At 42.9% G+C, this 24,792-nt stretch overlaps 1 protein-coding gene across 2 annotated transcripts in view; it reads right to left on the bottom strand.

Moving 5' to 3' along the window:
• Nucleotides 1-3,529: 3,529 nt before the first annotated feature.
• LOC144935787 (disks large-associated protein 3-like) overlaps nucleotides 3,530-24,792 on the bottom strand; it is a 46,340-nt gene continuing 25,077 nt past the window's right edge. For both annotated transcript variants that reach the window (XM_078862536.1, XM_078862537.1), the window contains exons 2-7: nucleotides 23,448-23,719; nucleotides 20,953-21,281; nucleotides 18,006-18,547; nucleotides 17,197-17,288; nucleotides 11,682-11,843; nucleotides 3,530-10,435 (exon numbers count right to left, since the gene is read on the bottom strand). In XM_078862536.1, the coding sequence (XP_078718662.1) occupies nucleotides 10,196-10,435; nucleotides 11,682-11,843; nucleotides 17,197-17,288; nucleotides 18,006-18,547; nucleotides 20,953-21,281; nucleotides 23,448-23,719 (1,637 nt within the window). In that variant the 3' untranslated portion in view covers nucleotides 3,530-10,195. The remainder of the gene's footprint in view (nucleotides 10,436-11,681; nucleotides 11,844-17,196; nucleotides 17,289-18,005; nucleotides 18,548-20,952; nucleotides 21,282-23,447; nucleotides 23,720-24,792) is intronic.

The raw sequence follows: 24,792 nt of genomic DNA, 5'->3' as shown, positions 1-24,792 counted from the left end.
CTGAGTATCTGGAGCGGTGTGTAGTACACATCGCTACTCAGGGAGACAAAGGCGGCCGGGCGTGGTGCTGCCCACCCAGCCTCCTCGCGTGCCGTGCCGGCCTTCGTAGATGCTACTCGCTGACAGCTGCGGCGGCGAAATATTGTCTATCCGCCTAGTATATGACAGGGGTCGTGGGTTCTCATGCCGACCTTGACGCCTCTTGTATATTAGGAGTTTGCTTGTCTCGCTCGCCGAGGTCGCGTGGATTGACCCCCCGGGTCCTCTCCCTGTCGCCCCACCGCACTTTGAGACGCGCGCTGAGACTATTTGGCCGCGATAAATGTCCACACGCGCGGCCTGGTTGCTTCTGAAAAAACAATCTATGTAGGTCAGTGGGGCCTCACCTGGTAAAATAAAATAATTGTTTAGTTTACAAAAGCTCGCTGATCTTTGTCTTTCATGGGGAGCGATAGTGTATCGATAAGCGCGATGCGCTCCGAACCCAGCCACCCGAGTTCGATACCCACTAATGGCCAACACTATCTGAACCGGTCATGGGCCTCCCCTAGGTCGACTCAGACTCAAATGAGTACCTGCTGCGATGTGTACATATCGCCACGAGGAAGACAAAGGCGGTCGGGCGTATTTATGGCCACCCATTCCCTCGTGTGTCGTGTCCATCTTCATAGGTGCTACTCGCTAACAGCACGTGCCCCGCCAGTCTGTTAAGGCTATAAGGGGAGATGTTTGCCCATGGGCACACACCACGATCACCACGGTGAGTGCTGTGGGTTGGTCAAGGGTGGCTACCCAGGATCGGGTCAGCTATTATTCGCTACTGATGTTAACGATGGTCCAGAATAGAACTTCGCTTTCTATTTTCATAGCGTAATGTCACTGCACATCACGCTTAGTGCGCTAATCGTTACGTCCTCCCTGTTCCCCGCAACTCGCGATTGTGCTCGCACTGTTGACTGACAACGTGCGCTGCAAAAAAGTAAATTCCCCGTTCGCATAATGCTCGCACATTTTAATTAACAGAATTTTGTTTGTTTAATCTCACCTGTAATTGAATGTTTTGTGTCGTCTTCACTGATAATTTGCCATCGTACTTTTATTTAACAAATATCCATTGCAACAGGCGCTCTACGTTGTCTCAGATGTGCCCTCTATTTAAATAGTTCACGGTCTGGGTGCATCAACACATGCATCTACTGGATTGTGCAGAACTGCCAACGAAGACTAAAACATATATATCTACGTGCGAATAAGAGACGACACGCAGGTTAATTACACGATTCAAACTGTTAGGTGAGCTTGGGTAGGGTAACGTCTCGAGAACGGGGAAGAGTTGGCCGAGCATGATGACAGCCCGGAACGGAACGCATCAGAGGGTTGTCCTCCCACCGGGGAGATGGAGCGGTGTTTGTGTGCAGGTGCTGGGCGAATTGTTACATTGCACGCTGCAATGGTATGAGGTGGTGACGGCCTTCATCTGGCAGTGGATTAACCCTGGTTGATGACGATGGTGGAGGCTTGGGGAAGGCTTCATCCAGCAGTGAATTGACCCTGGCTGATGATGCGGTGACAGAGTGGAGCTGTGTTTATACGTATTTGCTGTCAGCAATGCTCTCAGGCAACGCATGACTGACAGCGTCTCGTTGATTTAAATGTAATAATTAAACCGATGAGTCACAATATATACTGTTGGAGGGATTACAACGACGGTATAACTTTTCCCCATCGTCTCGGTTGTTTTGAACAATTGCCCTGACCCACCGCGCTTATTGAATCGCGGGTGTCACCCACACACACACATCTAGAGCACCCAAACAAACGCACTGCTGTTTGTTGGCTTAACCTGCATTCCGCGTGCTGACTCACCAGCTAAGACCGCTGAGCAAATGGCTTCATTAAACTCACGTTGCATAGTTCCCACCGTCAACAGGCACTCCGATATAGTACTGTAGAAGGCAGCGGCGCAGGCCCTGCAATTCCCTGCTCGCGGCACTGCTGATGGAAGGGCCTCCACTCCTGCGGGAGATCGAGCGAGCCCCCTCTAGAGAAGATTATTTAGAGACGGACTCGAAACGTTGGTAGTACGCACACTTTACCCCCACCATACACACAGTACGGTCTGTTGTCGAGGTGCAATCCCAATACAGTTGTCATCAATATTCAGTCTCATCATGTCACGGAATCAATGCGAATGCATTTTGCCGTTGGTCCATAAGTGTTTTGCAGGCATTGCCTTGCGGTAGCACTTTATAGTTTGCACGCTCAGTTTGAGACGTTTACTGCCTCTGTTCACTCCAGCCCAGTGCGCGCAGAGGCACACATATGGGATGACTTGTCAAGAGCCAAACCGGTTTGACGGGTTTAAAAGGCCCGTATCAAAATAATGGGAGCGAAGAGAAAAACCCCACGAGACGAAGACCAACGCTGCTGCGGTGTGTCAGTGTGTGTAGCTTTCGGTATGACACAAAAAACCAAGTACAGTACATCCTGTTCAGAAAAACCCCCATCATTGACACGACAGTACTTGAGAACTTTGGCAGTACGGCAACTCATGGATGACGCATTGCCAAATCGCGTTGCGCATTCGCGCGCGCGCGGCGGCGTCGTCGTTCCCTCGGCCCCGTCGGTCCAGCGGGTCCCATTGTTTGTTGGCCACGCCGCGCAGAGCGGGAGAAGGGGGAAGGGGGGCAACTTGCCATAAAAAACGTGGTCCGTGCCGCGGACAGCCCAACTCGCTCCCCCCACACCCACCACCCTTCAACAAATTCCACTGGCCACAACTCGGGCCCCACTGTTTGTTGTGACGCATTGGCCAGATCTGGTTCCACCTCGCAGTCGTTGGTGAAGATGCGGCTTAAACGTTTTACTGACGCGAAGAACAAAAAGGAGGCGTTGGTTATGTATGTAAAAGAGAGGGGGAATATTGCAAGAGTCAAGACAACTGGGGAAAAAAAAGCACACTGCCGTGTTATGATGGGTTGCCTGCACGAATCTACGCACCACGTATCATGCTTGGCGCGATGGAATTCGATCGACTGAGACATGACTGATCGCGTGAATCATTTCGCGTGTTGTACTCGGCAGACTCGCCAACTCGCTCTGCAGTCATATAAGAGACAAGACCTCTGTGATATGGTGATTAGTTAATAAAAACATATCCTGTTCTAATATCAAGGATGGATGCAACTTGCACCTTGATTTACAGGAAAACATTACTTAGACAAAACTAACGTTTGTCAATAACACCGCATTCACATGTTTTCACAGCATAAACACATAAGTGGTGCATTGAGCATTCATTAACACACATTCATTAATGTCACAGTTGTGGCAAAATTAAACTGAATTTTTTACAATGTCGCTTGCCTCTACCAACGTTCCAAGACCTTAACAAAAAAAGTTAACTTTAAGAATTCACTTTTTTTTTCCAAGATGCCAATCTGCGTGCCCTCCAGGGGACTTATGCGCATTCTTGGCACCAACATTTTGTAGAAGCTCAGCACAATGGCAAACGGGGGGGGGGAGGGGCCTCATTTCTGACATTTTTTTTTATTAACGACCACACGTCATTTATACAACTGTAATTAACAATCTTAACATCTAAAACACTTACGCTCTTATAAAAATAAAAAAGGGGGAAAATAGCATTTAGCAACACAGTGGGAATATGCAGTAAAAATACAGGCGACTGAGAACAATGTGCAAGTACAGATGACAAACCACAGCAAAACCGTACTACAGTATCTGAATTTAGATTAGTTTAATACTTTGAGAAATTTTATAGTGCTTATGCTTACATTGTAACCTAAAAACTTGTATCTATACGTAACTGTATTGAAAACATTTAATACTGAAGATAAACAGCCCACAGCAATGCTTTACTGTAAGAATACATCATACAATGTCATTTGTGGTAACTTTGGGATTTTGGAACCGAAAATTTAGTGCCATGAGTGAAAAATGTTCAAACTACATCGAAGACATTGCAATTTTTGTGTGTGTATTGTATATCACTTTATTTTTATCTAAACAGCATCCATACATTACACATTGTGATTCTGTAATGAGACTTAAAATAAAGCATTACTTTATACATGGCTTGATACAATTATGTTCTTAATAAATAACTGGATTACATTCTTCAATGTAGGTAAACACTATATTATTGTTATACCATTCACAACGATAATTTATGTCACGAATGTTGTGATTTTTGTCAAAAATTTCCTGAAATAAAGACCTGCAAGTTGTTGCTGGGTGGGAATTAGTACTCTGCAAGTTTTATTTGTATTTTCTTAGCGCGGGGATTCCAGATGTGAGAGTAAAGGGAAAACTTTGGTTATAATTGTTTACAAAATACTTAAAAGATCATTAATTATGTAAGCAATCTGTTAAAAGTTGTATTTGTGATAGTGCATACGGGGGAAGGGGGGGGGGGAAATGTAGAGTATAAGTTTTCAAAACTGTAGAAACTTGATGTTATCAAAAGTGGTTAGAATTTTCAAGTTACGTGAAGATTTAAATGACCTTGCAAACATTTAAGGTCGTTATTGTTTTGGTACACTGAAACATTTTAAATTTGTATTGTTTACCCATGAATAATGTCCATAAGTGATTTTAAAAAGGTTCTCCCATGCAACTTTGTTTAGATAAAGACTAATGCTGAGCCGAAGCTACAAACACTGCACCAGTCCAGACCTCTCTTCACACACCCTTGGCTTGACTTTTTCATGTATTCCTCTGCTGTTAATTTCCTCGTTTTGAACATGTACATTGACTGCAATGACGAATAGTAATACACCCAATGTTTACATACGAATCAAGCGTCAGTTGACAGAAGCTAATGTCACATGGCTGTCGATACTTACAGAATGTCAGGAAACCTATTCTGACCGACAATTTCACTTAACAGGGTTTTTCACCGAGGTGTTACTCTCAAATCTTCTACGTGGAGCCCCCCGTTTCAATTCATGCACGTGTGGGGGCATCCGCATAATAGTTGTCATTACACACAGCATTGACTTTGATTTGACAATGGAGAGAAGCATCTCAATACACCCTCGCCGGTGGAGCTATCAATGAGGCTTAACCTGTACCATCTTATCTTACATGAGATTGATAAAGCGCCTTAACCAATGCTCGATAATTGAAATGAAGTGGCTTATTTTAAGTGGTGTACTTTTGATGACAGTAACACAAAAGAGGGATTTGATAAAGAGGGGTTGATGGGATAGGCCTGGGTCGTAATCAAACCAACAAACCATTGTTGGCAAAAACATACAAATCACTTGTTTGGCACCCAATCAATACAAGATGACAGCACTGCAAGGAAATAGTGAATCACTTGTCGAAACTTGAGTTGCATCCTTTTTTGTGTCCATACCAATTTTTTTCGCAATGCACAAATACACGCGACCAGATGCGATGGACACCACCGTCAGCGTTTCCTCATTCTGGAAGTATCAAAGTATGATTGTTATGAAGGCAACTTGCACTGTAAGTTCTTCTCACAGGACAAGGGTATGCTGCAAACCTCCTTATACTTGATCAGCCTCTCTTCTTCGGTCATCAGAATGCAAAGAATGTTTTAAGACAAAGGAGTACAATTTTAAGGGCAAATCCTACCTTGGACCCAGCAGAAATACAATTAAACTAAAAAAAATAGCAAAATACCGAGAACTAGTCCTGATAAACCCCATGGTAACGATACAAAGTACAACGACTGAGCAGAACAAGTGTAGGTAGGGGCTTGAGAATGTTACAAAGCATATACAAAGAGCTAACGTCGGTAAACATAAGGGTTTAAACGTTGTGTAATAGCCCTTAATTGCTTTGTTTTATACCATGTCAAGGGATACCCGATAACATTGCCATCTGTGCCACTGACAAAACTCATTTTCTTCAGCTTCCATGCAGTGCGACAACAACATGCTTCTTGCAAAGCTGCACGGGAAAAATAAAGAGCATCTACATTGTAAATCAGAGTCATATATTCAATTACAAACCAATTAATATTGCAGGTATAATTGTATTCACAAATGCACATAGGCCCTACAAGTCTCAGTCTGTCATTCTACTATGCACTGCAAACAATGCCACTGAAGTGACTTGTACATCCTAATTTACACTATTTTTGATTTAAATACCCAGTTATATATGTATATTATATAGGAATATACATACATACTGACACAGACATATATACATATATTATTTACCAGTATAAGACACTCGGATGTGACAAATACCCTCGTTTAAAATTGACTGTGCAAAGGTCAGAAGACAAGAAAAACAATTACAAAGAGAAGCTGCAAGTGGCAACACATCATACTTTACACCCAACGGTGAGCATAAAGCCTTAAGCGAAGTGATTATTAAACTATTCTGACAAATAATTATTATGTAAACAACTGCAACAGTTACATTTTTGTTCAATTTTATCAGGAACGTACGCTGTACTTGTATATATTTAGTGTGTAATATTAGGATTATAAATCACTTGATAATTGTGCTATATTTACCAAGCAACACTGCAAAATCCTCATTTCAGAATATTAGCATGGATGCAATTTTAAATTATATATTGCAGTACTGTATACATTTATGTTGAATGATAAAATACCAAACATTACTCGGTGAATATGTTTGTAATCGGCTATGCTATCCAAATGACTGTTAATAAAAGTTACCAATAATGAAGAGTGCCAGCCACAACCTTCAGATTTTACGTTCCCAAATAGTTGGTCATCACGAACGTGTATACATTGTACACTGTTAATCTCATATGAATGGAAAAGGCTGTTTCGCACATGAATGCCAAACTGTGATGGGCCATGGGTTTCTTGGCTAACTATGCATCTCAGACACCTTCAAAGAGTACAAAGACAAACACTCTTACAGAAAGAAATAGCCGTCGAACACGATCACAAGGTGTTGGAAGTAACGAAGAACTGCTGCTACATAAACACGAGCTGGAAAAGGCATCTTCCAAACAGCTGCCTTTGCATCAAACCCAACAGGGAGTGGCCATTTGTGCCTATTTTTGATATCAAAATAAATACCTGAAGCTATACAGATATCATTAATAGTATAACATATGGAAAACATTTGACTGTTTAGCACGATTAAATAAACAAATTAGTTATTAATTTGAGATAAGGAAATCGGGAGCATTTCTGGAAAACTATTGTAAATGGGGAAATCAAGCACTGTTCTAGAAATCTATTATAGCTGCAATTTGAACCACTGTAAAATAAAAACACCCCCCATGAGCACTATCATATTAGTGTTCTCTATTTACAGTTTACAAGAGTTCTAAGTTGTTGTTGTGGCATACAACACACTTGTACTATGTATATTGAACTTTTTTCACACAGTACGTAGTCAACCGTGCTAAATCAGAGGTGTGGGGGACAGGACAACTAAACACAAGAAGCAGTTTTAAAGAAACGAGTTTGTGAATCTGGAGGATTTAAAAGTGCACGACTCCAGTGGCTTCCTAATATTGCCAGGAAGAGCATTCCAAATAGCTGTATAAGCACATTTGAAAGTGCGCGATGCAGTGACCGGAGTTTTCTTGATGATTTATGGAAAATAATGGCCACAAGTGTATAGAAAAGATAGTGTTGGATCGTATATGCACTTTGAAGTAGTTTGTGACTTAGCACTGTTTTGGTCAAATAAGTTGTAATGCATTATTTATTCCCATTGATTTATGCTTATTTGTGTGTTAATGTTAACTAAGCCAAGCCTATCGCCCACCATTAGAAAAGCAGGAATGCAGATATCTAACTCAAAGCAGTTGGGCAAATATCAATAATATTCACAGTATTCAACTAATATAGACTACATCATCTGATGTGGAGTCTCTCACGTGCAATTTAATAAAATTATTAAACAATCTTAAAGAGTGCTTCAAATATCCAACGGTCATGTGCCATTACTCCAATTCAGATGAGGTCTATCTCAGATTTTATAGCCAAAAGAAATCCATGTATCCACGAGGGAGAAGAGGTCTGGCGTGAGCTCGGCACCCACTGGCGCAAAAGACATTATCTCCACCCTCCTAGGACTCTTAACTCATCACCTGCAATTATTAAAACCGTGGTGGGACCTGTATGGATGAACCGGAGCCAGTGCACAACCCTGCCAACTGTGCGCACAAGGAATTTAGATAACATATGACTGGACAGAGCCGATGAAGCTCTGGCCATGTGGGTTTTATTCACCACCCCCCACCCCGCATTATTCTGGTGTGCTCCAATTAATATAGCACACACCTCAACAGATACGTAACAGCACCGGGTATGTATTCTATTGGAACCATTCCACGCTCTGCACATGGGATTGTGGAATTAAACCTCTCAAAAGGATAGGTTAAAGGGTTGTTAATACAAAGCATAACTTTGGCCACCAACAACTAAGGAACAAGCTGCAATTTTTTTTTTTATCGGTGGCATTACAGAATAAAATCGCGACTATTCCCTGGGCTCTGTTAGGTTGTACATTAAGTAAAATGTGTCATTCTAGACGTGATGCACAAATATTCGTGCAATAATGCTCGATGACAAAAAAAGGACTCAAAAGCTAAGATTCCCAACAAATTCACAATTGATTTTTTTAGAGGCAATTGTTTAGAAATGTGGTTGTATTCCACATAGTGCTGCTCCGAATTGTATAAACTTTGCACCCAGAGCCATTTATATAACACATTACACATTTGTACTGGTCCATGATGAAGCCCAAATTAATCCACAATATAGAACAGCCGAACAAAATAACTTCATAAGGCAAAATGTGTAACATGGGCATCCACAGGTCAACCAAGGCTACAACCATGGCAATGGACACTCCCCCCCTGGTTGTGTGGTCTCCAATTTACTAAATAAAAATAACAATATCCCCATGTGAATGTTAAATTAGTTGTATTCAAATTATTTGGTTCTTTCGATAAAGTAATGTAGAAAAATAATAATAAAGTGAATACAAATAAAATAATAATAAAAACACTAATGTAGACTCCTGACTTCAAGCTTTTCGTGACTGCAGGAATTCAAACTCTTTGGGTCTTTCGGTGAAGCCACGAAGATAGAGAGAACATTTTTCTTCCTGCCTCAGCAGTCTGCCCGCTGTATTTTTGTCACCTGAAGACGATTGCTTGTGTTGCGATGAAAACGTCGTGATTTTGTATTTTATTATTTTTCTATCTACGTGACTTTACCGAAAGACCCAAATAGTACTGTCGACTGTAGCCCGGTTATTAAGCTGGGTGAATATACTGGCAGTCTAATGTAGACTGTATGCTATTATAGACTGTCAATACGCTCACCAAACTTAATAACCAGGCTACAGTCTAAAAAATAGATTGCCAGTACACTTATCATTATTTTTCTATCTACGTTACTTTACCGAAAGAACCAAAGAATATTAATTCCTGCAGTCACGAACATTTTAAGCCACAATGTAGTTTTATTCAAAATTGTTCTTTATATTTACCTGTATAGGAAGGCAATAAACAACATACATCGGCTACTTCTGTAGTACACTCATTTTTGCACAAGTGCATTTGCTCAAAGTCCAATTTTCACTCAATTAGTCTCTGATGTTCATCCATGGTATCCGCACGTTTAAAGACCTTCTGCACAGACCAAAAAGCATCTGTTGCAAGCTACTAATTTGGCGATGCTGAACTGTGTATAAATGTTATTGGTTTCATATAAGACGAGACGATTTTTTTTGTTTCATTGAGTGGGTTGTTTCATTTAAAATGTCCAATGGCAAATAATTAAAATATATCTGCTGGAGTATCACATCTCCATCGCAAATGAATTGTAGAATGCTGAATCCAAATTTAACAGACTGCCTTCTTTACAATTCGCAATGCAGGCTTGTGTTGCGGCGACGGTGCGTAGGAGGAGGTTGCAAGTCCAAGGGCCTTGGGGAAACTCCGAGGCGGCAATTTCTGCATTTTTACTGTCGACTTCTTCGCTGCAAAAATACGGGGCTACATCGTAGCTCCACTTGAAAATAACAACTACACGTCGGGCTCAAAAGGTGCTCTCTGCAGTTGCTTTGCCTCGCTGTGATCCAGTCACAGTGTCAACCTGGGGTTTGTGCCAATGACGGGGAGATGGGTGTGGGTGTGGACAGGGGCTGGCGGGCGTGAGAGGGCAAGGCCCCCCCCCTCGCCGCCGCCTCACAGCCGCGTCTGCGCCTCAGGAATGTAGATCTCGATGTTGTCGGAGCTCTCCGTGGCAGAGCTCTGGCGGCCGGCCGCAGCCCGCTTGGCCGCCATGAGCCGCTTGCGTGCCTCCTCGGCGCGCTGCTTGTCGGCCGACTCGCTGCTCGACTTGTCGCGGCTCAGGGAGCCCCGCAGGGCGCGGCCTCCGCGGCGCGACGTCACCGACCCCGCCGTCGCCAGTTGGCGGCCCGCTTCCTGCGCAGCCCACAAAACGGATATAATTAGACTAAAATCCCACACTTTCATGTTATTTTACCAGGTAAAGGCCAAACGAGCTATACAGCTTTTATTTCAGAAGCGACCTGGCTATCACAAATGATAGCGCAACGAAGTGGCTCATCGTGTGGACATTTCAATCAGCCAAAGTCTTAAAACGCACGTTCCTAAATGTGGAGGGAAAAACCGGAGGACCGAAGAAAAATCAATACGACCACGGGGAGAACACGCAAACTCCAAATATACAGGCATCGTCGGGGTCGGGATAGAACCCACAACCTCTTGTATACCAGGCGAGGAAGTTAACATCGCCACCGTGGTGCCAATTACGATCTATGTTAAGGTTGTGTGGGGGAGGGGGACAGGCGGTTATGGGGATGGTTATATGAGGTGGGGGGGGGCTAGTTACCAAAAATACTTTTCCAACAAAATATTCACTGCCCTCCTTTATTCACAAGTTAATTCAGATTTCAACGGTGGGGATTTCGAATTGAATGCAAATGTATGCATGTATGTATAACTTATTTCGCACCATATGTAGCCAACCATGTGATAATTGGAGGTGCAGGGGAAAGGAACAACCAACTACACACAAAAAGCAGTTCTAAAGAAATTTGTTTAAATCTAAATTTAAAATAATTAATATGCCAAGTATTAATTTGGTATATTTTATCAAAGTTATGCATTAATCACATACATTTGTAAAATTAGCTAAGTAGTTAAGAAACGGCATGCAAGTTTGAAAATATTTTTTAGTCAGCTTATTTTCAAATTTTCCCAATCGGAGTTGATAATTAATGCCTCTGTCCACTCGGCAGTATGAATGGGATCAGTAGACAGTAGATCGGGAGGCCGGGAATGGTGGGGTAACGTATGGGTACTTCCACCTCTTCGAGCAAGACGTTGTCTGGTTCGCATGACAGAATAGGTCACCCTAGAGAGGGGGGGGCTCTCTAGACAGGGGGTTCTCTCTCGAGCTTCCTCTACAGTGGAGGTTCTTCCACAAGCAGTAGCATGCGCAAATAATTGCAGGGCAGCACCTTTTACATCATTTCTGCTCGCCAAGGGTTTAACGGTGCAAACATACAACCAGGCACATAATTCACCTACGAAAATCGATCCCTGCAACCGACGTGAACTTCGAAGCTTGCTCGCGAAGTTCACGTCGGTAGCAGGGAAGGCGAATCGTGTCAGGGCTCATAACGACAGTGCAACCCATCCTCACCTTGGCGGAAGGAGGTGGCGGCGGCGTGGCCTGAATCCATCCGGCCACCTTGAGCTGCTGCAGCTCGTGAAACCGCGTGCTCACGTCCTCCACGGACAGCTGCAGCATGTCCCAGAAGCCGGCCAGGTCTGTGGAGGTGGGGCGAGGCGTGGCGTCCGGGTCCTGCATTTGTGCAAAATACGAACCGTTAAGGTGTTAAGGTTCGAGTAAAGCAGCTGGCCACAGAGGCCGTCACGTACCGGTTGATCGACCCCTCGCAACGAACAAATCCAATTTGGGATGTCGGGGATGACGGCTCGTGCAACAGCTAACGCTCGTGTGTGAAACACCAAGTCGTGATGCAATGCGACAGTACAGCAAGTAAGGTTTGCGGACGTTCTACGGTTGCGGACTTGAGCAGTCTCCTCAGGTACTCCGCAGTTTCCTTGCACATTCACAAGATGCTCAAAAGTAAAAGTTGTCCAAATACTCCAAAGCAAGAGCCGTCGCGAAATGTCTTGAATACAAATACAAGAGTAAATAGAGAAAACAAGGCAGCCTCACAAATTTAGCAATTCAAAATTAAAAGCGTGAATAAAACATATGAACATGGATGCATAAGGCAACTTAGCAACTGTACAATATAAACTAAAAATATGTACACAGCCGACGAAACTAAAACGTTTACAAAGTGCGACTTGTAATCTATCAACTTAATCTAGTGTTAAAGTATATCAGTGCTTCGTTTAAAACTATACAAATCATTGTTTCCGTTTCACTCTGGAAACATTAACATTGATTACAAGTTGTAGATGACATGCCTTCTCAGACAATAATGAACACGTGGTTTTATTTGCTTCAATGATGGAATTGTTTTCATGCCATTACATTTTGGCAACCCATGTAACTTGAAAATTTTGACTTTGCCTCTTCAGTTCTCATCCGGTCAAACGACAAACTACAAATAAACACATTCATACGTCTATATAAATATACTTTGTCTTTTTTTGCACTTGGAAAATATTTATTCATAAAGCCAAACACCTATTTTGAGTTGCAATTGGGCACTGATTTGCTGATGAAAGTCCAAAACTATCCTCATATGAATAGCTTTTCTCCCCAATTGAACACCAAAGCAAGGGTCTAATTAAAACACTCCTTATGCGGAGCAGCAGGAGGTTGCATGCAAGACAAACAGGGGGCAAACTGCTGCCCTAGCAGGAGGCCGACCTTAAAAAGATAAAACGGATCACTTTGCCCACCATGTAAGTAATGAAAATGCGAAGTTTGACATTTTACTTACAGATGTAGGGAGACAGGGAGGAATGTGTTGTGTGTGAACACACACACACACACCCATTGTTTTGTATTAATTTACCTTCACATTCCCACAACAGCATCATTAACATTGGTGCCAGGGTTAGGGCGTTCAATTGTGTAGAACTGATACTCAGTAATTAGCACGTTGGCCCTTCCTGGGGAGGGGGCTCGTTCTCTGGGTATCAGTGGTGGGAGATCTATTTGCAATGTGCAGTGGACTTGAGCCTTGGGTAAAATAAGAATGTCAAGGAATTAGGCAATGCTATACCATTTTCATTTAAAAAAGGTAAGCTGCAAATATAATTCGATTTCATTTGAAACATTGTTTTGGTGATACTGTGTTCGGTAGTGGTGCACAAGAACGTGACACGTTAGTCAATAACACTGTGGCCTTAAAAGTAAAAAAAACAGTTGACGTTTTGGACTGTCTCTTCTTCACAGTATGTAAAAAAATAATCTGTATTTAATTCGGATAGGTTACTCATTTATGACGTTTTGTCGTTTCTATTAAGATTCGTGCTGGGTGGATTGTCACAGTTTTCAACCTGGAATTGTATTTGACTATTAGAATGGAAACGGAATACAATTCCAAGACGGATGATAGATGGTGTGATTGGCACAATAGGGCGGCTGTGGTTGAGCTCGGTGCGGTGTTTCAGGGAAGAAAGTTGAGGCCGCTTGATGTTTGGCCAGCCTCGTGGAATCGCCATTGAAAAATTGGCCATGTTTCGATAACAAGGAAAGTCAACAATACCCCAGCGTATGTACGCAATGGCTAACAGCGTTCTATACTTTAAAGTACACAGCGACTCATGGCAACTGTGTGGGAACCAAAGAATCCTCTGCCTTTTCACCGTTACACTGCGCTAACTCCAAATATCAAATCTCTAATTGTTATATTAAACACAGGGTGGTGGTTGTAACAGGAACGAAACAAAGCAACACAAACAAGGACAGTAAGTTGTTATAATTACAAAGAGTCCGATCGTTTCTTTCACCGTGCCTCTTTGTAAAGTCCCCTGTGGCAGCGCTTTGGACCCACACAATGTGGTCATTTTGATAGATGCATAACAAGATAAGACGACAAGGTCACATCGTGCATGCGGCACAGCATAGGAGATATGCACACGGTGCCATTACACTGGGCACCTGTCACCCATCCCTCCTTTTATAAAGCAAAACATTTATTGCCACTAATGCTATTCTAATGTTTAGCATTCCCAAGTAATTGAGGCTATTCATTCTTAGCACTGCGAGCACGCAAGTGCATTTGTTAAATCGGGTTAATGAAACATTTAACTAATCCGATTAAACTAACAGTAAGAACATAACGGGTACGTTACAGTTCATATGGAGGCCAACTTTATTTCCACTACAAGTCAGAGGTGCAAATGGCACTCCAACCAAAAACTTTAGCGAGGCATTCTAGAAGTGCAAATTCTAAGCCAAATGGGTAATTGTTTTAATAAATAGGTTTTCACGAGCAACGATTCGTAATCGTATTTTAGTAACGTTGTCCAAGTATAATATTTGGCCTCATAAGGTGGAGTAGGGTTATAGGGTACAACTTTACATTACACTCATATGCTATACAAACCCAAAAATACAATCATGACTTAAACAGTCTACCCCTATCTCTGTATATTTCACATCGATCTTCCTATAGCGGTCTACATTGTATTCTGTGCACCCTGTATTAAAATGCATACTTAATGCATTTTTAAGAAAAGGAATGATGCATAACCAGTGTAATGAAAGTGTATAATATAACTCATCTTTCAAACTAACAATGGAAGACATATCTTTATTTGTAAATTACCACGTAAAAAGTAATCAGCCTTCTGCAAAAAGCACCTTCATAGAATTTCCACTACAACAGACGGTAGGTCAACTACACAAACGACTAGGCCATAGTTCAGTGGGGGTAGCTCAACAGTTATGTATTTAAGTACGTCAGCCAAACTAGAAAGATGTGTGACAAACAAGAGTTCAGATGTCACTGAATTTCGTCAAACCTATGCCTCCGAGCTGCGGAAGAGGTGTTTGACATACTGACTGGGTCCTTCGGGCCAGCTTGAGAAACCGTTCAAACATGTGATCGTGACAACTGTTGCCCCAACTGGTTTGACCACTTTTGGAAGACAAGTCATTCACCGCTTCACATGTGGTCGCATGAAAACAAAAAAAAACCTAAAGGCACATGGGAGGGCACTGTAATGAAAAGGAAGTGGCCGGATTAAACTGAACTTTTGTCACAACCTGCTTTTGAAAAGCAGCAAGTAAAAGTTAACGGTCATCTTATGGGCGATACCAATCGGCGTGTGTGCTGTTTACAATAGACACACAATTATATATGGGTTTAAAATAATACAAACTTATTTGGGCTTATTTAGAAAAAAAACTATGAGTTTGTGCATTTAAACAAACGTTGGCTATCAACGCAAGTCCTGGAGGCCAATAGGCAGACATAAATATATATTTAGTCTATGGATATATATAACGGACAGTTATTAATGTATTAGAAATGTATAGTCTTAAGAAAAATATAGAATGGAGATTGCTGCGTGAAGATAAAGGAACAAATATACACAAAAAGGCCTGTATGTCACTAGCAGAGTGTTAAGAGTTAAAATAACTACAGAAAATGACTCACCACTCGGGTCACACTTGTATGTGGTGCAATATTTTGACAGTTTCTGGTCCACTTAAAAATTAAACAAAATATAATAACAAACACAAAACGAGTGTAGGTACTGTATTTGAGATTCAAATGAACATGTCGTGAGTAATTAAGGTAAGTTTAAACTATTTATTGGTATTGTGCCAAGCGAGGAGAAAAGGGACAGTTTGTCTAAGTTGTTGGTAAGCCAATGGGTGCCCGAACACAAAACAGCTTTTATAAAGCAAGAGCTAACCTTCAAATATTTGTTTCAATTACATCCATTAACACAAATGCTGCTCAAGTATACAAGGCTTACAGAGAATCATCACGGGCATACATTCTTTATCCACTGCTGGATGAAGTATTCCCGATGCCATCAGCATCTAACAGTCCTGCAATGCAACAATGCATCTCCCTCCTCATCATTCCATATTTTGGGTGTCCATCCTCCTGGGCATGTCGTCTCCCATGGGTGTCATTTCATCACCAGTCTCGTCCAATGCATTGTCCCTTATTCCTTCTAATGGTGTATTCTGTTCCGAGCCACTTTCTTTTTTTAACAGTCAAAATGATGTCTGAATGGTGTTTGCTCCATGTTCCATGCGTTTCTCTTTCTGAGCCCGAGTGGAATTCCAAGCCTCCATCTCACCATGCTTATTTACACCCTTTACAGCCTTTACTTAATGTGTTTGTCATTGGCTCTGTTTTTGATGCATATGCCACAGCAAGCAGTACTATGCACCGATTGAAAATGTACTTTGAGGCATATTGGTATTTGAATTTTTTTTTAAGATGCGGCAGAGAAAACTGCAGAGGCAAGATGCCTCAGTCGTAAGAAACGCCAGCCGGAGGTGAGAAAAAATTGGTATAAGTTGCCCTCAGCTCCTGACGGAATGACAGATAAGCCCATTGTTTGGCCCCTGTCCGAAACGTGGAGAGCAACTTGCAGCATCTTTTCTCACCTATGGTCAGTATTTCCCACTGCAAAGGCATCTTTTGCGGTGCTATTTTAATCACGCACATCGCTATGTTGATATTCATTTTCAAATAAATTTGTATAACAAATGCATCCCACACTCTTCCTGTTCACCTCCTGTTTGCGTCATCATTTTAATCCAAACCCCGACTTGAATAATTGTTCACGGTACAAACATTGTGCCGTGTTTTCCATCGGCTCACGCCACTTGTTTCGTGGCAGTGTAGCAGTGGTTCCTTTTGGTAAGCAGTTTTGATAATTTATATTCGAGTATTTCTTCAGGCCCTGGTGTTTTTTTTTTACAAATTAGGTTCTCAATAGCTCAGGGGCATAGCTCGAATGTGGTGGATATGGGTGTGGTCCGGTTAGCCATGTGGGGGGCTTTTGTTCGGGTTGGTGTGCGAATACCCCAAAGAATTTAGACAATTCCATCTACAGTACTGACAGAAAGCCAATTAAACGGCTGGCGGGAAAAGTGTTTGTTTTAAGGCAGATCATCTGAAATAGGAGGTGATATGTATGCAACGCTTCAGTCTCCAAGGAGGGAAAATGGTGCAAGCGCAGAGCATAAGACTCACCAAATTTTGCTGGCAGAGACCATGGAACTGCTTGAACTTCTGGGCGATGAGAAGCTGCGCACTGCCTACAGCACTGCGAATTTTCCCCAGAACTGCAGGAGGCGTACGCGCACACACACACATCCCAGTAATCTCTCGCAAGGGTAAACCCTTCTCCAGTTCAAACAGTTCTATACAAACCCATGTTTCCTTTTTATTTGCTTTAACTCATTTACTTACTTTAACTGAAAGATTTTTCAAGGTGCAGTCATCTCTCGTAACTCAGTTATAAGCAAGGCAACTTTACGTTTTGATTAAAGGTGACCAAGTGGAATTGTTTACAAAGATTCTGGCTATGCACAACCTGATATAATTTGTTTAGTGTACAGTCATTGGCAGCATGCTGCACAGTTATTGTATCATGACCACAACACTGACAAATGCATATTATCATTAAATAAAAAGTACTTGAAATAGAACAGCAATAAACTCAGCATGACATTCCTAATGCAACCATAAATATGCAGTCTAATTCTGACTGTAACCAACTATTTACAAAACTGGAATGTTAGGTATTTTCGTCGAAGGACGTTCAATTCCTACCACTACAAATTATGTTCTCATGGTCAATTAAAAGCCACTCAAGATCTAAAGAAAACAAAAAATCGCTGAATTTTCCTTTTAGCACGGGAGACAAATTTTTTTTTGGATAAATGGGAAGAATGCTTCAGTAGGCCTTACCTGCTAAAATAAAAATACTTTGGCAATAGTTTTAGTTGAGTGTTAAAAATCACGAGGACAGAAATGAATCGTAAAGGATGCCCCCTCACCTTCCTCGGACAGCTGCTTGCCCTGAGTCTCAACCTCCATCTGAGAGCACCAGCCCTGCAGCCGCTCTGTCTCGCTCTGCAGCAGCCGCATGAACCAGCGGCCGTCTCGCACGCATGGCGACACGCGCCCTCCATTGGGAGGAGGGCCGCCGTCGAGACTTGCGGCCTGGCCTCCGCAGTCTTCCTGCGTCAGGACGGCTCGGCCGTGCTGCTGCTGGGAGCTGCTGCGGCGTACGCCGCTCCGGTCGACGCTCGACGCAGCGGCGCGGCTGCCCGATTTTCCGCCCTCCCTGTACGATGGCTTGTCGCTGCTCGCCGGGGTCTGGCTCCCCTTTTCCGTCGAGGCCTGCTGCGCCACGTGCTGGAAGGCAGAGTGGCCGGCGACGGGCGTTCCCGACCGCGAGTGGCTCGCCCTGGAGGACGACGACGCGGAGCGGGTCACCTTCTCCGGTGTGAAGATCGAGAGGCGGGCCAGGTCTTCCACCTCCAGGTCTGCTTGCACGGCGGTGGTCACGCTGTTGGATCTTGTGTAGCGGCCGGCTCTGACACGGCACAGGATGAATGTCTCCGTTGAGTAAAGACATTTCACGGGATGTACAAGACAAATAGCGGACCTATTTATTGTGGAAACAAAAATGTATTGGTCCACATGCTTCCTTTATAGTTTTCCTTCTGTAAAAAAAACACTGTGCTGAGCGAACGGGATTCAATTACAAGGTGGTCATGGGTGCTATATGAAATTGCAAAAAACCCTCTACAATTAACTTTATTAACCAATGGCCAAAATGCATCATAATATATACTGGCACTGTGCCTTTTTTAGGCATCTGCAAAACCACTCTGTACTCTCAAGGCAGATTAAGAAAATAGTCTACATATCGACTTTTCAAAAAAATACTCATGCGACATTTATAATTTTAATTTGATTTTCAAGCAAATTGCAGTTATAATATCATAAAAGTAACCCACATCATAACCATACACGAAGTGTTTCAATTGCAAGGTTAAAACAGCGACTCTTCTGCCAATACCACACACCATTCATTATTATCATCAGATACGCGTCTTGCATATCGAGACAAGGTGCATACCTGCAAAGCACACGTTGGAGGGCCACCCATAAGGTTTAAATGTTATTTATTTTGTAATTATGATATTAAAACATGTTTTACCAGGTAACGCCCACCAAGCTATACAGCTCTTTTTCAGAAACAACCTGGCCACAAATGATAGCCCAATGGAGTGGCGGCTTATCACGTCAAAATTTATTGCAGCCAAATACGCCAAACGCACTTTTATAAAAATATGGAGGGAAAAAACTGTAGAACTCGAAGAAAAATTCACGCGACCATGGGGAGAACACGCAAACTCGAAAAATACAGGCGTCAGGGTCTGGATCGAACCCACGACTTCTCCTGTATACCAGGCGAGGCAATTAACATCTCACAACTGCTGCACCCCCCGTGGAACAACTGGCGTACCACAGACACAGGGCGCAAAGTGAATTGCGCAGAGCGCACACTACTGTATGCGCTATGGGCCCTTTGTGTGGGGAAGAACAAATGTGTCGGAAGGATTAACCTTATCCTGCACGTTGAACGCGGAGGTGTAAAAACATTTACAGCTTGGCAGCTTGCCTTTGGAAACTTACGGCAGGTATCGTGTTTCATGCCAGTTTCTCAGAGTACGTTTTAAGTGCATAAGCTTAAAATATGACCTTATGCCAAGACAGTAAGGAGAATCATCCACGATACCTTACAATAACTTGATACCTTTCAATGATTTACCGATAGAATTGTTCCAATCGTTACCTGCTCAGACTGGCAACTGCTCGTTTTGCAGCAAATGTTGCTATTGACATTTACACAATTTAAAAACATGCATTTTCTAAATACCAACCAGCATGTGGGCATCTATAAGAGCACTTGAAGTGCGTGTTCAGTGGATGAAGCGAGTCTTAGAGTATACATTTTAAAAAGTTACACGTGTGAACAATAACATTAAAGCATTGGGGAACAACTAAAAATACAGTTGATCATAAATTATCCGGCGCACGCAATTATCCAGCTTCCATGATTATCCGGCAGTTCCGGGTGCGATCCAGCAAAACCGCTCCAAAGGCTGTAACACCAGTTCAGCAAATCGGCACTCATGTGCGCGACACACAAAATAGCTATGCTCGATAGAGTTAAATATTATATATAGTACATTATACACTACATACAACTTAAACAATGAAAATACCGCATGTAAAAATGCATTACCCTATGCAGACTCTTCGAGGTTGGAGTAATAAGTATGGTACAGTAAATAGTAACTTTTTAAAGTAGGATATTTTGTTTTGTTTATGCCATTTTCAGGTAATAAACAAATTTAAAACACCATAAGAACACCTACAACATGTCATACAAGAATGTGCAAAAACAAGCTATTTTAAATAATAATGTGATTATCCAGCATTTTTGAAAATCCGGTAACCCCCCCACCTCCTGATAATAGATGATCTTAGTGTGGTTAAACTAAGCAAATGCTCCTTAGCAGAGGCCACCAGAAAATGTGCTTAAGTGATTAAATGTTCGCAAGATAAAGACTCCTGCTCACAATGAGGATTTAGTCATGTAACTTAAAAATATTGGAAAACACTACATTCGGATTTCACAACATTGCAGTGTAAAAGTTAGAAGAATGCAAGCTTTAACACAAAACTAAAAAAAAATTGATTGTAAAAAAAACACCCACAAAGCTGGTTGTTTATTAATAGATCAATACAATTAAATCCGAACAGTCAACTCGAGGAAACCCACTAAGCCTTTAAACATATTTCCGCCAGGAATGAACACTGGTTCACAGCAGCTCTGAAAGAAGTCAAACACCTGAGCATGTTGGTGGCGGCGGCATGAGGAGGCCCCCCCACCCCATCCGCCCAGCTCCCTTCCCCACCTCTCACCTGCGCTCGTCCTCCACCTGCACGCCTATCGAATGGTAGCGCTCTCCGCTCTCCCCGCTCTCGGCATCCGACAGCACCGCCGCGACCGCGGCTGCCGCGGCTGCCGCCTCGGGAATGTCCACCTGCACGGCCACGGAGGGCCGCTTCTTGCCGCCCGGCGACGCCAGAGACTTTCCCGACTCGTCTGAGACTAGGCTCTCGGGCCCGTCTGTCGAGCCCGACGCCTGGCGGTCCATGGAGCGGCACGCGGGCGAGCTGCGGCCTGCCGCGGGCCCGTCACGGGAAGCACGCACGCTCTCCAGGGAGGCGCTCATAGTCACACAGTTTGTCTGTGTGCACACGAACAACGCAACCACCGGTCTCGTCACCGCCATCATCATCATCGTTGGACCCGATCAATACTGCACATCTGTGAAAAAGAGCTTAATAGCTCATCGGATTCCTCAAGTGTATATTAATATTCCGATTCAACTGCTGTCACCAACTCTCACAATCCTACAATGTACTTACTAATCCGCATAGCACCTGCGCACACGAGCCGATTTCATGGCTTCACCGTGAAAAAAATAATGAGTAAGGGATGTGGTAAAGCCTAAATGGTGAAATTAGGAATGAGACCGACCGGATGATAACTGACAATCCCACCGCCCATCAGCCTCTCAATTAAAAAACATTGGTCTTGCCGTCGTGTGACAAAAATTACTCTCACGTGGAGTAGCAGGTGAGAAAGTGATGCCCTCTATCATGTGCACCAAAGGTCACTTAAAGGGTTCTCGAGGTAGCTGTGTGTATTTTCTTCCCATGGGCTACTCTAAAACGATTCTTTGTTTCATGACATGATGCCAATAGCATAACAGATGAAATTGGAGTAAATGACAGAAACCAGGTTGAGATTAAACGTCTCCTTTTTCCAATGGTGACTTTGGTCATAAAAACCAATCCGATATTCACGTAAGAAAAAAATGTTATAATATCATTCTGAAAAGTTAAAATACAGTAAATTGCTATAACACCCCACAAATTAAACACACTGTTCTGAATAATGCATTTTGTGAAACCACAAAGCCGATTAAATAGATATGAAAATTTCTAAATAGTGTAGCCTAAATTAATGTGCATTTAAAATTAACATTGTAATTTCGAAATTCCATAGGATTTTTTTTTTACACAACACTACAATGTACATCAAAAGTTCGTACCAGTACGGTAATACATATAGACTGCACCAACCGAGCCCACAATCGGCACGGAGTAATGTTACAGCTGGGCTATGAAGTAACTCCATAGGTCACAGCAACAGTCTACATCAGCTATACGGGGGCGAACTCAGAGACTACGTATAATATATTATGTATAATTGTGTCGGTACAGTATTACGTATCGGTATGTGTCTGTATGGGTGTCAGTATATATTTATAGTATTGGGAACGGTAGTGCAGCGCTGATAACCCGGCGACCCGAGTTCGATTCCTACTCATGACCAATACCAGTGATGATTATTTGAACAAGTCCTTGGCCTTCCATAGGCCGACTCTGGCTCAAATGAGTACCTGGTGTGGTGTGTAAAACATGAGCACTAGGGAAACAAAGGCGGCTGGGCGTGGTGCTTCGTGTGCAGTGCCGGCCTTCATAGGTGCTCGCTAACATAACTTGGCCCAACAGTTGGTAAAGGCTATATGGGGGATCTTTGTATAGCTTGGTTGCCTGGTAGGTGTGTGTGTAAGTATCGGTATAAGTGTGGCCTCGGTGCACCTGGCCTGGTGACGTCACCGTCACTTAGTGGCGAATGGCGGGTATTGGTATAAAAGTGTGTATGGATGGGCATTCTCTGTGTATCGTGTGAATGTTTATGTATGAGTGAGTTTTTGCGTGTATTCCAATTGCTGCATGGGAAGAATCACAGCAGCTGGGCACAGGCCCATAGAGTAAAGCGGCAAGCAACGAACAGTACTTGTCGAAGCTGTAATATGAAGGGTTAACATGTTTCTTGAATTTTGCAAGGTTATAAGAGTTCGCGAAAAGAGACAATGAGAGGGAACTCCAAACATCGAGCAGGGAAGAAGCAGAAATGTTTTTTGTGACTGAGAACACAACAGAGACAAAAAGTCAGTCTGGCAGACAGTCCTCAAAATGGGTGCAGGAATCAATGAGTTAATTTCACAGGAACAATAAACTAAAACTAAGCAATTTTTTATGGTACCAGGAAAGGAAAGCCCACTGAGCTACATAGCTCTTTTTCAGAAGCGACCTGGCCACAAATGACAGCTCAATCAAGTGGCCTATCATGCAGAAATGTATAGCGGCCAAATTTACTCTGAACACATGATTCAAAAATGTGAAGGAAAAAATTGGAGAACCCGGAGAAAAAGCCACACGAAAAAGAGCTAGATAGCTCAGTGGCCCTTGCCTGGCAAAGTACAAAATAGTTGTTTTTAGTTTTAAACAAACAACCACCCGCAGCTGTTCGCGTGCGAAAATGCATTTGCGACACTCACGCGAGACCAGGGCTTGTGCTGTGGCGGCTGTGCCACCTCGGAGCCACCCCCTCCTCCCCAGGGCTCACGGAGGAGTCCGTCTCGCACCGGCACCTCCCCCTGCTGAGGCATGTGCTCCAGATACACGTCCTGCGCCGCCGCCGCTGTCACCGCGGTCACCGCCGCAGACGTCGACTCCGTGCTGCTCTGAGTCCCGACGGACACAAAGGGCTTGGGGCCCAGCCGAGGCGGCACCGGAGGGCCGCTTTTCTTGTACACGCCCAGACAGGAGACTGCACGCACAGCGGACGCGACATGCAATGGGGTGGCGGGGATCAGAGACGGTGGAAAAAGAGTCGGACCGCCATTGGTGAATGTGTACACGCTGGAGAGGAGCGAGACTTGCATTCGAGACGCGCACCTCCTTTAGCACGACTAGCTATGTACGGTGGGAAAGAAGTTTAGCATACATCTGGTACGGTTATCGCGCACATAGTCTTTCATGATAGGATACAATTTTAATTATCACAAGGAGGATTATCCCATTCTTTTAATTTGTATTTCAAAAAAGTTCAAACATACATACATATGGTACGGTTGTCATGCAAAAAGTATTTCATCATAGTATACAATGTTAATTCTCACAAGGAGGATTATCCCATTCTTTTAAGTTGCATTTCAGAATGTAATTGTGTCGTTTTTGTGCTTTGTTGCATAATCAGTGGAAATAGCTTAAAAAGTTATACAACTGCAGGTCAATCACAAACCTGCTATAGCTATTTAATAATTGCAACTTTACAACCTAGAACAATTATGAGGCACATGTGGTCAGTTATACTCCACAAAAATAAATCAATGAACTACAAAAATTACGTTCATATCGTCATGTCGTCAATTAACTCCAGAAAACATTTTGCAAAGCACTTCTTTAATATGCAATAGCTGTTGAAAAATGCATTTAAAATGCACCGTTGTTAATTCCCATACATATTTTGTTGGGAAGGAAAACGACAAAAACGCATGAGCCATGAAAATCATGATATTTTGTATACAGGTGATGACATTCAAGTGACAGCATTGCCAGACCGTGGCAACTCTGAGTCATTGGGGAGTGAGAGCACCTCACAGCTCGAGTCTTGCAATTACATCAACAACCTCCTGGGCTCTCAGTAAAAACACCAGCAGGGCCATAGGGTCAATATGCACATACGGTTGACAGATCAGAAACTTTTACATTTTTGCAACTTTGGCTGTCTCCTTACTCTCGTTCTTGAATCTAAAAAAATCTACAATTCACCAACAGGTTTCATTCAGTGAGTGTCCCTACAACAAAAAAATGTAACACAAATGGTATTAAAGGAATGCA

Source organism: Lampetra fluviatilis, chromosome 14, assembly GCF_964198595.1.
Source record: "Lampetra fluviatilis chromosome 14, kcLamFluv1.1, whole genome shotgun sequence".
Taxonomy (NCBI): Eukaryota; Metazoa; Chordata; class Hyperoartia; order Petromyzontiformes; family Petromyzontidae; genus Lampetra; species Lampetra fluviatilis.
The sequence above is the reverse complement of the archived record's forward strand: the minus strand, read 5'-3'. Positions and strand labels throughout refer to the sequence as shown.